This window comes from Acomys russatus, chromosome 25, assembly GCF_903995435.1.
Source record: "Acomys russatus chromosome 25, mAcoRus1.1, whole genome shotgun sequence".
Lineage (NCBI taxonomy): Eukaryota > Metazoa > Chordata > Mammalia > Rodentia > Muridae > Acomys > Acomys russatus.
The window spans coordinates 12,096,309-12,112,016 of NC_067161.1; the positions used below are offsets into that span (position 1 = coordinate 12,096,309).

Below are 15,708 nucleotides of genomic sequence, written 5' to 3' on the forward strand. Positions count from 1 at the left end.
AATAAATAAATCTTAAAAAAAAAAAAAAAAAAAAAAAAAAGGGCTCAGCTGTGCTGAACCTGTAATCCCAGCACTCGGGAGGCAGAGATAGATAGATCACTGTGAGTTTGAGGTCAGCCTGGTCTACAAAGTGAGTCCAGGACAGCCAAGGCTACATAGAGAAACCCTGTCTCAAAAAACAAAAACAAAAAATAATAAAATAGACTAAATAAAAGGTTCGGCTATAGGAACTTGGGACCACAGAGCAATAGGGTGGTGATGCCTGGTTCACTCTGTGCTTCTATGGGTTCTGGCTCCTGCCGCTCCCCACATTTGACTAATGTCATCTCTAACCATTCAACTCTCAAGCTGGTGATGCCCTGGGGAGACTTCTGATACTGTCTCTAGATATTGTGACTCTGACAGGACATGGGCAAGAACCCACCCTCAACAGCATTCTTCCTAATGCTTGAGCAAAACTTGGGTCTGACAGGGTCCTGACTTGGGTCCTGAACTTGGGTCTAACAGGGACCTGGGATTCTGGATGCCATCTACCCTGTATTAGGTGCAGGGACACAGGCTGAGCAAGGCAGTCCATCATTCTTCTCCTTTAAAAGTTCATTAGTAGCAGTACATTCTAGAGTAGAGATGTCGAACTTTTTGACATTACTATATGATACTGTCATCTACAAATATGTTGGGCTGCATGCATAGCTATCTTAGGACCCATGTGGCCTATGGGCCACAGGCTAGATGTGTCTGTTTAGGACACAGATAAAGAACACTGAGCATATAAACACATATCCTCCAGGGGGAATATGTACATATTTTATAAAGATCTTAGTTTTAGATCCCCAGAACTCTTCTGGATTGACTCTATCAGATGATAGATATACACTCAGTATAAACAAGAAGATAAGGTGAAAATGTTGGGTGACTGTTTAAAGTCCCCATTGCTTCAAATCCATCTGATCAGGCCAAGGCCTCCATGTACTTCTGAAAGGATGCTGTGCAGACCCTCCTGGTCCCTCTCATTGACATCTAGGTAGGGAATTAGATGGGGGATTAGAGCTCCACTGAGTTAAATCTTGGTCAAGTGCTGGCCTTTGGTTCAAACTCCACACCCCCACAATACGTAAATAGTTATGAAAGCATTGTGAGCACTGATCAGCAAGGTTGCGAATATATTTTAACAAGTAGGAAAAACTGCAAAATCAGAATCCATAAAGAGCAAGGACAGACTGTACAAATGTCCTGAGCCTCAGACTCAGGCCTGGGACAGAGCAGAAGGCAAGGCTGCAGTTACTGAGAGACCATATCCATCTTCCTGTACACTTCTGCCCAGTGTCCCTACTCCTGCTTCCTGCCTACCATGCCCTGCCCACCCAACCCACCTACCTCCGCCCTGGCAGGCTGCTTTCTGTTTGGCCACTACTCCCAACTTGCTGCATCTTAGATCTTTCGATGTGTTCCACGTAGGTCTGGATCATCTGTCAAAAGAGGTTCCCTGTTAGTGTAACCCACCGAACCCCCAATGCTATAGTTCTGAAGTGTTTTGCTTGGATAAAACTGCTTGTTTAGGGAATAAGAATCTAAGGAACAGTCAGGCACGGTGGCACATACCTTTAATCCCAGCACTCGGGAGGCAGAGGCATGTGGATCTCTGTGAGTTCAAGGCCAGCCTGCTCTACAAATTGAGTCCAGGACAGCCAAGGCTACACAGAGAAACCCTGTCTCAAAACAAAACAGAATCTAAGGAACATGAGTAGACAGCTTTCTACCAAACCATGAAGGCATTAGAAGTGACCAAAGGTCAGCAGCAAATGCTAAGTGCAGCCTTAGCAGTTAATACCCACAGTCATCCCAGAAGGGTACCCACTAGCACTTACCTCTGTGTGCCGCTGGTGTAGGGCATTGTATTCTTTCTTCATCTCTGATTCCCGTTCCTCCAGTCGGGAAACTAAAAAACACAACACTGTGTCAGCTGCATAGTCTACCCTACACAGCTCTGTACATGTCCTGTACAAACCCTGGCACATGGTACAGCAGAGCAGCACTTTGTACTCAGAAAGGTTGTTCCTGTTTGAGTATGAGTGGCACGTGGTGTGAGCCACACATGTGAGCACGCTCAGTCCTATTGCAAAGGAAGCCAGGATGCGTGGAACTTACAAAAGCATCTGCTCAGGCTAGCCAGACGCTTCCAAAAACACAGGCGCATCTCGTAGCACGTACCAAGGGTAAGTACAAGTGAGAACTCGGTGGTGGACGACTTGCCTAGTACGATGAACAGGGTCCTGGGTTCCATCCCCAGCACCCCTAAAACAAATCAATAAATCACTCTTTTTTGTTGTTGTTGTTGTTTTGAGACAGGGTTTCTCTGTGTAGCCTTGACTGTCCTGGTCTCTCTTTGTAGACCAGGCTGGCCTCGAACTCACATTTATCCGCCTGCCTCTGCCTCCGGAGTGCTGGGATTAAAGGCACGCACTACCACACCCGGCTTTTTTTTTTTTTTTTTTTTTTTTTTTTTTAAATAACAGAACAAGTAAGAAGCTCATTAAAAGAAAAAAATTTAAATGAATAATCTGAGTTATGTTAAAGATTGACAGAACTCAGACGTATATGATGAAATAAAAAGCTGCATTCCTTCCATACATCAAGAACTGAACTTGTCTTCTCTAGGCTGCTAACCAAAACTGGTAGTCCCTGGTGACACTCAGAAGGTCTCCTCTGGTGTGCCACACAGCTGTCTAAAAATTACAACCAACTAACAAGCTAACTGGCAGTACTGACCAGGCAGCCTGTCCCTGGGTCCTATAATGGTGCCAACACACTACTGCCCTTGTGTGCCTTCCTCTGAACCTCTATCTTTGTGGTCCACTAAGTGATGAAGATGGAGAAAACAAGGCAGGACATGTGCAACTTGTGTGTCCTGGGCGTTGGGAAGCATAGTCCTTCACTGGCTTTCACCTTCTTCTGACCTCCTGATGTCTTTTCTACATTGACTTAACAAATTATAGCCGGGTGTGGTGGCGCATGCCTTTAATCCCAGCACTCGGGAGGCAGAGGCAGGTGGATCTCTGTGAGTTCGAGGCCAGCCTGGTCTCCAGGACAGCCAAGGCTACACAGAGAAACCCTGTCTTGAAAAACCAAAAAAACAAAACAAAAAACAAATTACATGGCCCCACATCTCATTTCAGACCATGCTGTGTTCTGTGATCTGAGAATGGGCCAGGTGGTATCTGTGGAGGCTATTGCTGCTCATCCTGTACTTGCGAATTGGTAGTAGTGTTGGGACCTTTTTTGAAGCTCAGCATAGGCATCAGCTCAAGGCAAAGTCAGCTCCAATTTTTCTTGAAGGAGTCTAAAGCATGGATACCAGCACCTAACAGCACATACAACCCAGAGACACTGCATCTCACACACACTAGACCCATAGACACCAGCACTCAATGCACATGGAACCCAGGAACCCCAGGCAACATCACACACAGAGCCAAGAATATTAGCACCCAATACATATGGGACCCAGAGACACCAAAACCCTACACGTATGGGACTTAGGGAACACCAGCACCCAACACAGACACCAACATCCAAAACTCATAATGTAGAATAGTACCTAACACACATGTGACTTATAGATACTAGTACCCAACCTACACTTAATTTATACACTAGCACAGAATACATGTGACCTGTATACATGACTTATAGACATTGGTGCACCACATACATGACTTACACAAACTAAAACAGCACCTTGCAAATGCTGCCTGTCTATATGTGTTCCTGGAAGGAACTAGTGTTGGATACCAGCATCTCCCTATGGGCCTTGGCTTGGATGTCTGTGCAGCTACTGCTTCGCTGAGAGCTTCCCATTTAGCCCTCAGGGCTCAGTTAACCTAGAGAATCACTGTCTTAGTTGGTATTTTTTTCTTTCTAAGAAAAGAGCCAGTAAGTTCTCACACATGAAACACTCTAATAAAAAGGAAAGTTACAGCATCTGTATAAACATGAGGTTTATTATACATGACTAAAATAGGTGTTCAGGTTTGCTTCTTGTTTGCAATCCTAGCATGTAGAGAAGCCTTGTGCCTGCTGCTCACCTCAGACTCCTGACCGTCAGCAGGATGCTAGTCTAGGACTGTAGCCTTTCACTCTCAGCCTTGGAATAGGTCAAACCAACCTATCAAGCCAGTTTTCTCACTGCAACCCCCACCCCCGCAAATCAATTTTAATTTCTCAGAGAAATGAAGGTAGCTGTTTCTCAAGGTAACCAAATAAAGTGGCAAATGTGCTTCAGTTATTCAAACACTGAATTATAAAAAAAGATTGAATGGATGGCTATACAGTTTAAGTATAGTTTTAAAGATTCATTTTTATTATTTTAAATTATGCATATTTGGGGGGAGAGTTATACACATTAGTACAGGTGCCTGAGGAGGCTAGGGACATTGGAACCTCCTGGAACTGGAAACTATCTGCATCTGGCAAAACTATGTCTCTGCTAGAACATGAGGCAATCATAGCTGCTGCAAAGCAGCCCCATATCCCCATGCCTGGGATTAAAACAAAATCATAATTATAATATTTCTGTGTTTTTAAAAGAAACCAAAATTCCATAACTGTTACTACAAGCACCTTTTCACCTCACCCTAAAGATACAGTTGACTAGAATTCAGGAAAGGGACAAATAGGAAAAAATGATTAAGTTGATCCTGACCTGCTCCAAGGCTGAGACTTATAGACTACTGAGGTGACAATCAAGGTTTGAGGGTGAGCAGTAGGCAGGTGGCTAATATTTGCAAACAAGAAGAAAACCTAAAGGTCGTTTAGGAACAGTGGCTCTGTCACTACAGTAGTTTTTACCCCCAAGACAGGGTTTCTCTGATTAACAGCTCTGGGTGTCCTAGACTTGCTTTGTAGACCAGGCTGGCCTTGAAATTCACAGAGATCCATCCACCTGCCTCTATCTTGTGCACCACCACACCTGGCCAGTATAGTAATCTTTAGCGTCACAAAGATCAGTCAGGGCCCATGGCCATAGAAGCACAGGGCTGAGGGTATGCCTGTTCATTATTTCATAGTCAGAGTACTCTATGAAGCCACAGTGTGATGTGCCACAAGACTTTACTTCCACAAAGAACCTAAAGCTGATTATGGAAATGCATAGTTGTGTGATGAGACAGAACAAATAGCTGAGAGTCAGGATGAAATAAATAAGGCCACCACTCACCTTAGACACCCCCTTTAATCAACAACTTGTGTATTCCTCCCAAGATCAGTTTTAAAATATACATGCAATCCCAACTCACAGCTCTTGCTAGCCACTTACTCTGATCTGCATAGTTTTTGGCCTTTAGCTCCAGTTGGCGTGTCTGAAACTCATAATGTTCTACCTGGATCTGGAGTTCTTTCTTCTCTTGTTCCAAGGCATCTTCAAATTCGATAAATTTCTAAGCATAGGGAAAACAAAAGATAAGCTTGGTGTGTGTTGGTCAGAAGGTGATATCAGCTTTTGACATGAAAAAGCACAAATTCAAGAACCTAAGACTCATAGCCAAGGCTACACAGAGAAACCCTGTCTGGGAAAAAACAAAAAACAAACCCCCAAAAACCAAACCAAACCAAACCAAACCAAAAAACCCAAGACTCCAGAGACATCTTCAGGCCATCAGCTGGCCAGTGATAGAGCCAGAGTAATGGTCTCCACTAGACTGTGGAGATTCATGCTGCCTGCTTTTCCCCATCTGTAGAGAGACATCACAAACAAACCCTGATAATGAGCAAGAGAATACTCCAGAAATGAGTGATTGGAACCTTTGGCCAGCTAATAGCGTTCCTGGTGGCCTGGTAATTCTGCCTTCACATACCTTTCCAGGGCCTCATGTGTAGTAGAATGGCCCATGATCAGTAAGTTTTGAACAATGGGATCCACCAATGATGTGGCCCATCTTGTTTGCAATAGAATAGATTATCCCTGTCAGCATTAAACTTCTAAACAAAGAAAAGGCAACTTTTCTCCTTATCTCTATTTCATTATTTTTCATTTTTTTTGTTTTGTTTTGTTTTTTTGAGACAGGGTTTCTCTGTGTATCCCTGGCTGTCCTGGAACTCACTGTAGACCAAGCTGCCTGTGCCTCTCGAGTGCTGAATCTTTTATTTTTATGAGTGTGTGTGTGGCTGTGTGAGTTTATGTGTCCCACATGCATGCGGGATCCTACTGAGAAAAAGCAGAAGAGGGCATCAGATTCTCCAGAACTGGAGTCACAGACAGTTCTGAGCTGCCATGTAGGTGCTAAGAATTGAACCTTGCTCCTCTGGAAGAACAGCCAGTGTTCTTAACCCCTGAGCTAGCTCTCCAGGCCCTTTACTCTGCATTTCAATCACTTCTTAGCTCCAGACCCATCATTACTGGACTAAAAATTACAAGCACTGTTTTTGAAGTGGCCCAGCCTGGAGAGTTTCTGAGCAAAATGATCATCACCAAACCAAGTGAAAAGAAACCATTCTGAAACACAGATCTTATCAAGGCCAAAAGAGGAGTCACCACCCTGGTATGGACATTGCCTCTGTTGTAAGGGATGAGGAAGGAAGTTGTGTGCAAGTACTGAACAGGAAACTGGAATGTGACCAAAAATTTCCATCTGTAGAAAGCATAAATACTAGGTGGGCTTTAAAGGCACAAAAAGTATCTCAAAGGCTGGGCATGGTGGTGCATGCCTTTAATCCCAGTACTAGGGAGGCAGAGGCAGGCAGATCACTGTGAGTGAGTCCAGGACAGCCAAGGCTACAGAGAGAAACCCTGTCTTGGGGGGGGGGGGGCGAGGCGCATCTCAAATGATATGTTATAAAGTGGACTTCGGGCTTCAGTCTCTGGCTAGGGTCATGTCTCACGTAATGACTCACCTACACCTAACTCCATAGCAGTCCAATCAACTGATGTCCCTCCTGCTGCAGTTTGTCCATGGTCTTTGTGCTGGAGCACTGAGCTCCAGTGAATGACAGAAGGATGACTCATCCTGTATAGCCAGTAAGAGGGGAAAACTCCAGAGGAGGGAAGGAAGAAGAGACTGCAGCCAGAAGGATTAAAGACACTGCAGTCAAGGAAGCTGGAGGAAAAATACCCCATGGCCATCAAAATGCAGTGGTTTTGTGTATATATGCAGATGTACAAACAATGAAAATAAATGATTGTGAATCAACTGGGTACAACTAACACATGAAGAATACATATATATTTAGCCTTTAAAAAATAATTTCATGGAATGAGATTGCTCTTCCCATTTCACATATAAATTATAAAGTAGAAAATTCAACTTTAAATTGCTGTCAATCATAAAAGGCGACAACGCAAGTCGGCATCCAGGACTCTCAGGATGCTGAGCACTATGCCATCTCTTACAATGGATTCCTGGGACTGTTACAGCTTCCCTAGATCGAGCACGCTTTGCTCTCACAGTGTTCTGTAGGCCAGGAATACCCACAGGATCTCATCTAGTTTTAGAAGTAAACACCAAGAGGAATCAAAAATCAGCTTCTTTTAAAATTGTTGATAGGTGAAAAGAAAGAAAGGAAGAGAATTTTTAAAATAAAAATATACCTTACTGGTCTCTTGTCTTCAGCAAGCAGACAGGCTAGGGGCAACTAGGGTCTCTGAGCCTGTGCCATCACCTGTGGCTACTTCCTGGTACCAAGAGGGGCAATCTATATCCATCAAGTATTTACCCAGGGCTAGCTGGGATAGCAAACCCTAACATTAGATGTTCCTTTATGACCAACTTTACATATCCCACACCTAGGTCTGAAACACAGGAGTGCAGGTCCTCAGTTGGGAGGCTGGAGTTACAGACACTACTTCAAAGAACCACTAGACAGTACATGGAAGAGGCATGGATATTTCTATATTGAAATATTAGATGTGGGTTAGTAATACGGCCATACTTCAGAATGTAGCAAGTGTTCCTCATATTCATGCTAAAAATCCATCCAGTATGCATCTGAAACACCACAACAACTGATTTAATGCACTCAGATTTTTAGGAGAAGTAACCAAAAAGAATAAGATCACAGCCAGGCAGTGGTGATGCACGCCTTTAATCCCAGTGCTCATGGGGAAGAGGCAGTAAATCTCTGAGTTTGAGACCAGCCTGGTCTACAGAGCAAGTTCCAGGACAGCTACTACATACAGAAAACCCTGTCTTAAAAAAAAGAAAAAGAAAAAGAAAAAAAATAAAATAAACCCACCTGGTATTCAAGGCCAACCTCAGCAAAACAGTAAGCTTGAGACTAGTCTAGGCACATGAGCCCTTGTCTCAAAAACAGAAGCTAGAGAGATGGCTTAGTGGTTAAGAACACTGGCTGTTCTTACAGAGGATCTGGGTTCAATTCTCAGCATCAACATGGCTTACAACTATCTGTAACTCTAGTCCCAGGGGATTTCTTTGCCTTCTTTTGGCCTCCCTGATTACCAGGTACATAAGGCAGTTACAGAGACACACATGCAGATGAAACTCCAAGACACATAAAATGAATAAATTTAACAAACAAACAAACAAACAAACCCACAACAATAACAAAAAAAGAAAAAACAAAAAACTGGTTGTGGCAGCTCATGCCTATAAGCCTTTGGAAAGCCAAGACAGTACTACTGCAAGTTCAAAGCCTGACTAGGCTAGAGAATAAGACTCTGTCTCAGAACCCTGGGAAAGAGGGCCAAGTGTGGTAGTACATGCCTCTAATCTCAAAACTTGAGAGGCAGGGGAAGGCAGATCTCTATGGGTTCTGAGCCAGCCAGTGTGTGCCAGCAGAGCCCGGCTGAATAGTGAAACCCTATCTCCAAAAACCAAATAAATTGGGGCTGGAGAGATGGCTCAAGTTAAGAGCACTGACTGCTCTTCCAGAGGTCATGAGTTCAATTCCTAGCAACCACATGGTGGCTCACAACCATCCAGAATGAGATCTGGTGCCCTCTTCTGGAGTTCAGGTGTACATGCAGGCAGAATAATGAATACATAATAAATAAATAAATAAATCTTAAAAACAAACAAACAAACAAATTAACATCGGCAAAACAGAAGGGGGGAAGAAGGAGAAAGAGTGATTATCAGGGAGGTAAGAAAAATAAAGATAAAACTAAAATCTAAAAACATGAAAATCTTCCTTGGGGTGGGGATGGAAGAAGATACCCTTTTCAGGAAAACTATCCTCAGCGGCCCTTTCCCTAGTTTGGGCTGATATGTTTCTTCCTAAGATATATATTTTTATTTTTAATATAATGTGTCATGCATGCACTTAGGAATGCAAGTGCCCATAGAGCACAGAAAAGAACATCAGATCCCCTAGAGCTATAGTTATAGGTGGTTGTAAGCCATCTGAGATGGGCGCTGGGAATTGAACTTGGGTCTTCTGCAAAAGTAGTACATACTCTTAACTGCTGAATCACCATGACTGCCTCTTCAGCTGGTTTAAGCTATCTAATCTGGTCCAGCTTTGCCCATATTTTGAAGTGGAAAATGTTATAATGCCTCAGTTGACACAGGTCTTTGCTTTCAAGAAATAAGCATTTTAGCCGGGCAGTAATGGCACATGCCTTTAATCCCAGCACTTGGGAGGCAGAGGCAGGTGGATCGTTGTGAGTTTGAGGCCAGCCTGGTCCACAAAGTGAGTCTAGGACAGTCAAAGCTACAGAGAAACCCTGTCTCAAAAAATCCAAAAAACAAAGCAAAACAACAACAACAAAAAAACCACAAGCCTTTTAGAGCCAGGAAGATGGCTTAATAGGTAAAGCATTAGTCATAAAAGCCCAACAACCTGAATTTGATCCCTGTAGCCCACAAATAAGCCAGATATTGTGATATGCATCTTAGGTGAGACAGGAGAATGTCCTGAAAACTCTTGAGCTAGCTGGCCTGAATACGCAGGGTGACAGCAGAAATAAGACAGACCTTTCCTCAACAAGGTAGATGGTGGAAATTTTGGTTTTTCAATTATAATAAGTAAACATGTTTTTGTTTTAATCTCAGGTGTGGGATATGGGAGCTGCATGATTTTTCTCAGCTGGGAACTGCCCCATGTGGGGGCGTGGTCTTTGCCAGTGGGAATATATGCCAGAGACTGGGGGATCAGAGAAAGAAGAAGGCGCTGGTGCTTCCTGCTGCTGCTCCTGGTTGCTGTTGATGCAATTTGATGAGAAACAGTTGGAGATATCCTGAAATGAGGATTAGACTTGCCCCAAGGAACCTGAAGACCCTAAACAGTGGGAAGTTGCTAAGGAAAACTACAGCCCTTCTCCCCACTAGCCTTTCTCTCCTACCTGCTGTTGGGGTGTTGGAAGGGGTTGGGGTGGAAAAGGGAGAAAAAGATATAAGAAACCAAAATTAAAATAGATTTTAAGCCAGTAGTGGTGGCACATGCCGGTAGGATTTGCTGAAGGAAGCGGAGGCAGGAGGATCACGAGTTCGAGGCCAGCCTGGGCTACACATTTAAAAAAAAAAAAAAGGAAAAAAAAGATTTAAAAAATATGGCTACAATCTATGGAAAAACTGTCTCTGATTTCCACATGCATACTATGGCACACACTTGTCTACCCTCACACAAACCTCTTTCACACACACACACACACACACACACACACACACACACACTTTAAAAATTGGCAGCATTTTAAATATGAGCTAGACAGAGCTACAGCTAAGTGTGTGGCTGCAGGAGTGTTTGCTTTTCTGGGTATTTGCTGAGAGGGAGGAAGGGTAGGTTAGGACAAAATGGGACAGGAGTACCAAATGAGGAAGAATGAAAGGAACCCTGAGAGGCTCGGTGAGGAAGAGTGCTCCAAACCTTTTCATAATAGGCACAGCTTTGAATCTGTCACTGCTGATTCCAGGAACCTGTCAGAGAAACATCACCAAATGACGAGACATCCCTAAGCATAGAGGCATGTCTCCTTTAAATCATTAGTCCCTAAATCTCTCGATTCTAACAGGTACTCAAAGTGTCACAGACAACAACCTCAACAAATCTTAAAATCGTGAAGCTCAGTGAAAAGCCAGACAGGAGCATACCCTGAATAATTCCATTTAGTTAAAGTTCTAGAAGATGAAAGTTAACGAAAGCAGGTAGCAGTCACCTTGGGATGAAGCAGAGAAAAGAGAACGAGATTACTCTGGGAGAACTCCAGAGCAGTGGGCAAGGCTTCAGGGGCTGACATGACTATTGTATCAAATTGGACACTAAGCATGTGCAGTCGGCGTATACCAATGAGACCCCAGTAAGAGAGTTAACCCCTTCCCCCCGAAATAGACTAAAACATGATGTTCAGGATCAAAGGTTCAATCTTGTGCCTAATAGCACAGCTGATTTCCAGGCACTAGGGATTTCCCCAGAGGTTCTCTTCCCAGCCCTGTGAGAATTCATCACCTTCTGTGCTGTTTCCTAGACAGCTGGCACCCCTCCTCCCCCATCACACAGTATTTTCTTCTACCAGGTCTCCTACATAACTGCTTTAGGTAGATCCCTCTAACTGGAAAGTGTCCATTGGAAAAGCGCAAACCTGTGTTTTAGGCACTGTCCTTTCCCGCCTGATGCTAACTTAAAGCAGTCATCTGCTTTTATATAAAGACAACTCAGCCAGAATGCTCACACAGACAGATAATATTGGTATGGTTGTCCTGGTCACATGTGTTTGTTTCAATTCAAGTTAAATGGAATGAAAAGCAGAGGCTGAGATTGCGGCTCAGTGGTAGAGAGCTTGCCCAGCAAGCTTTAAGGTCCTGGTTTCGGTTCCCAGCACTAGAGAAAAAGGAAAAACAAAGCCCCAGTCCCACAGTTCCATTGGTCATAGTGCAAATGCTCAGAGGCCACTGTACCAAGTGGCTACTGACTAGATAGTATAAAATGGGCAGGCCCATTGTCACAAGAAGTTTGCAGGGCAGAATGGTTGCTCCAAAGAGTTAGTCTTTGGGCCTCAGGAACTGAAGAGTCAGTGTGGAGAGATGCGCACAGAAACAAGAAGCTGGCCTTCTTTCTTGTCACACAGGGCTAGCATCTCTTTGAGGTGAAAAGAGGATAACTCTGGGGTGGAGAGAGCCAAAGATACTAAACTCTTTAGAGTTGGCATGTGATTCATGCTCTCTCTCTCTCTCACTCTCTCTCTCATTTTTTATTTTTATTTTATTTATTTATTTTTGGTTTTTTGAGACAGGGTCTCTCTGTGTATATTTTTTTGGTTTTTTGAGACAGGGTTTCTCTGTGTAGCTTTCGCTGTCCTGGACTCACTTTGTAGACCAGGCTGGCCTCGAACTCATAGTGATCTGCCTGCCTCTGCCTCCCGAGTGCTGGGATTAAAGGTGTGCGCCACAGATGCTAGAAGTAGCCTGATAAACCTTTCCAGGGCGAAGCGATAGAAACAACACTTGGGAAGGTGGAAGGAATTTGAGAAAAGGTCTATCATTCTGGTTCTTGTGTCCCCCCTTCAGGCCCACCTTCCATCTGACCAGGCTGTTACAACTTCAGTAGCTCTGGATTTCTTTCTACAGAGAACGGGTCTGGTCATGAGATCACATAAAAACCAGACCAAAGTACACCCTGCAAAAGTACACATACCTAAGTGGTCATGTTTCAAAACAAAGTTTTGACAAGCAGATTACTTAAGAAACCTAGCATTTGGAAGAAATGACCTTTACTATAGGTCCTTAGGCCTGTCCATGCTGCACAGTGGTTCAGAGGCTCCCTGTATTTCTGACACAGCAAGATGTCACAGCAACACACAGCAGAGCTGCCATGCTAGGAGTTCAAGACTCTAGTTGTGTTTGCTCTGGCTCTCATGGCTTCTGTACCTATCTGTTTCCATCTCTTAAAGTCTCTCGAGCAAGGTTGTCACTTAGTGGGAAGAGCACCACAGGGAGGAAGCTCCTCCACTCTCACCCTGGTGACTCTGGCACTGCTATGCCGGATCAACTTTTGGAGGACAGGCAGCTCTGGCTACCACAGCATAACAGCATCATCTATGACATCAATGGCAGAAGCTGGAGTGTAGCTCATCACTCAAGGGGCCCTGGGTTTGATCCCTGACTACATTAGGAAACAACTGCTCTTCATGTGACTGGAGAAACCACATACTGTCCAAACAGTGATGAGTTCACTATTTGTAATATGAAAATAAATACACAAAGACCTGATTTAAAACTTTAATTCACTTATGCAAGGTTCTATTTATTGAGAAGCGTGTTGCTCGAGTCTCCCTGTCTCTACTCAACCCTACACAAGTGTTTTTCTATGAATGACTATTCTTGTTTAGGAAAAAAGTAGATCTTGGATCCAACTCTTCGTTTGGATTCTTTCTTTGTGTACCAGCAAATGTCCAAAGAACACAAAATGAGCTAAGGAGTGTTTCTACCACATTTGGGAGGTGAGGTTTACTTGTTTGTTTGTTTTTTCAAGACAGGGTTTCTCTGTGTAGCCTTGACTGTCCTAACTCACTTTGTAGACCAAGCAGAACTCAGAGATCCACCTGCCTCTGCCTCCCTGAGTGCTGGGATTAAAGGCGTGTGCCTGGCTTTTACTACATTCTTTAAGAAAGATAATGGCAGTAAAGACATAATACTCTGTCTCTCAAACATTATCTTACCTCCTATGATCTAAGTGCTTGCCCACTGCGAGGAAAAAGGCTAGCACAGTTAGCTGCCTCTTTCTAATCCTTTTCTCTTCCACTGGGAAAGGACTGAGTGGGAAACACTTCCACTTAGAACCATACCGGTCAGAAACAATGCAACAGATCACAAGGGCCAAGCTTTGCCATCCAAGGCTGACCTGAAACTACACTGGGGACTCTGTCCTCACTGCTAAATCCACCTTGTCACCATTTTCTTCCTAGATAGCCAATGGCCAGTGATACTTGTGGTGGAACTGCCTCCCCACGCCTGGCAACCCACTCACTTTACAAGACAGCTACAACTGAAGCTCTGAGAGAGAAATGGAGAGGCGGGTAAGAAGTGTGGTCCCTGACGTTAGGATGGCCAGGCTGGCATCTGCACACTCTACAGCTGAGCCCCTCTTCCCAGGTCCAGAGTTTTTGAGAGTGAAACACCTGGTATCAGAACGTACTGATATCAGGGTAAGAAACAGAGGGCTGAGATGTTTTCTTTGTTTAACAACTTTAAAAAGCCTTGAAGATTCTGCCTTCTCAGAAAGCTGCTGGCAGCTCAGGTTACCCATCTGACTAAGCTTGAACAAGCAAAGTGCCTGGGACAGCACTCTTCTGCACCGCAAGTCTGCACCCAGTGATGCAGCTCCTGGCCTATCACACCATCTGATCACACATCCCAGTCTAGAAAAAGAAGCTGGCTACTAGGACACAGCAGTCTTTTTTTCCTTACCCCCAGAACTGAAGATCAGCGTCCACTTCATCCCAGGAAAGAGCTAGAATGCTGTTCACAGTGTTTAGTCCCGCCTCACTCTTAGCCTCACTGGAGGTCCCTCCAAGGGCATACTATGGGCATCTAACCACAGCTTCCACCTGGCTTTGCTCAGCTTTCTCTAAAGAGCTGGGTCTTGGCACTGCTACACTCTGTAAGCCGCATGTCCACTCACTGCTTAGAAACTGGAAAGCAAAGGCATCTTCCCAGGGTGCGGGGGAGAGTCACTGTTAATAACATGCAGGGCAGGTGCCTATTTCAGGCAAATCTCATTTTTTAAAAATATATTTTATTAATTTATTCATATTACATCTCAATTGTTATCCCATCCCTGTATCCTCCCATTCCTCCCTCCCTCCCATTCTCCCCTTACTCCCTTCCCCTATGACTGTGACTGAGGGGGACCTCCTCCCCCTGAATATGCTCATAGGGTATCAAGTCTCTTCTTGGTAGCCTGCTATCCTTCCTCTGAGTGCCAGCAGGTCTCCCCATCCAGGGGACATGGTCAAATATGGGGCGCTAGAGTTTGTGTGAAACAAATCTCATTTTTAACTTACAAAGTTATAACTATATGCCTTACGGCTGTCCACCTTCCTTTCCTCCTTGTCCTCCCCAGAGTGTTCAGGGCAACGGAGAGTGGTATCAGGCACAAGTCACAGCTCCGGGGTTGGCCGAGAAGGACCAAACACTGCAGACTTCTGGGGAACTGCCCCACTACGCAGCAACGTGACCCAGCTCAGGCTGGCACCACGGTCTACCCTGTAACTTGGCCTGTCCTTTTGTCAGTGGTCAGTGTGTGACCTTGGTCTAGCCTAGACAGTTTCTGTAGCCAGGTCCCTCCTCAATAAGATGTCTGCGATCACTCTGTGCCCCCCTCAAACGCTAAGAGCTTCTGAATCCCCTCAGTGTTGAGAACTTGAAACAATAGCATCTCAACAACCAAAAGCAAAGCAACCCACAGTAAATAGGAATAATTCGCGATAAACAAGCTTTTATCCTAACAGGGACACTAATTTAAGAAGCCCAAGTATCAAGAACGGCTTTTAATTTCTATAGTCGTCTCTAAGACTGTGTCAAGCCAACTTGACTGAAATGGAATTTAACCTCACCTAAGAAGACACTTCCCATCATAAACCGAATAGTAGTAGAATTTCTGGGTTTTGTGGATCATCTAGAGCAACTTGCTCAAAAGACTGAAGGAATAAAATCCAGAGCCAGCAGGCGGCAGCCAAGGTCAGAGGAGAGAGCAGGAATGGGGGGGGGGGTGGGTGGGTAGGGACCCCCGCAAGTCTCTCGGACTCTGCAAAGGCTGGGC

At 44.4% G+C, this 15,708-nt stretch overlaps 1 protein-coding gene across 12 annotated transcripts in view; it reads right to left on the reverse strand.

Moving 5' to 3' along the window:
- Mapk8ip3 (mitogen-activated protein kinase 8 interacting protein 3) overlaps nucleotides 1–15,708 on the reverse strand; it is a 41,209-nt gene that overhangs the window by 24,923 nt on the left and 578 nt on the right. For all 12 annotated transcript variants that reach the window (XM_051167975.1, XM_051167971.1, XM_051167970.1 and 9 more), the window contains exons 2-4: nucleotides 5,315–5,435; nucleotides 1,869–1,939; nucleotides 1,378–1,469 (exon numbers count right to left, since the gene is read on the reverse strand). In XM_051167975.1, the coding sequence (XP_051023932.1) occupies nucleotides 1,378–1,469; nucleotides 1,869–1,939; nucleotides 5,315–5,435 (284 nt within the window). The remainder of the gene's footprint in view (nucleotides 1–1,377; nucleotides 1,470–1,868; nucleotides 1,940–5,314; nucleotides 5,436–15,708) is intronic.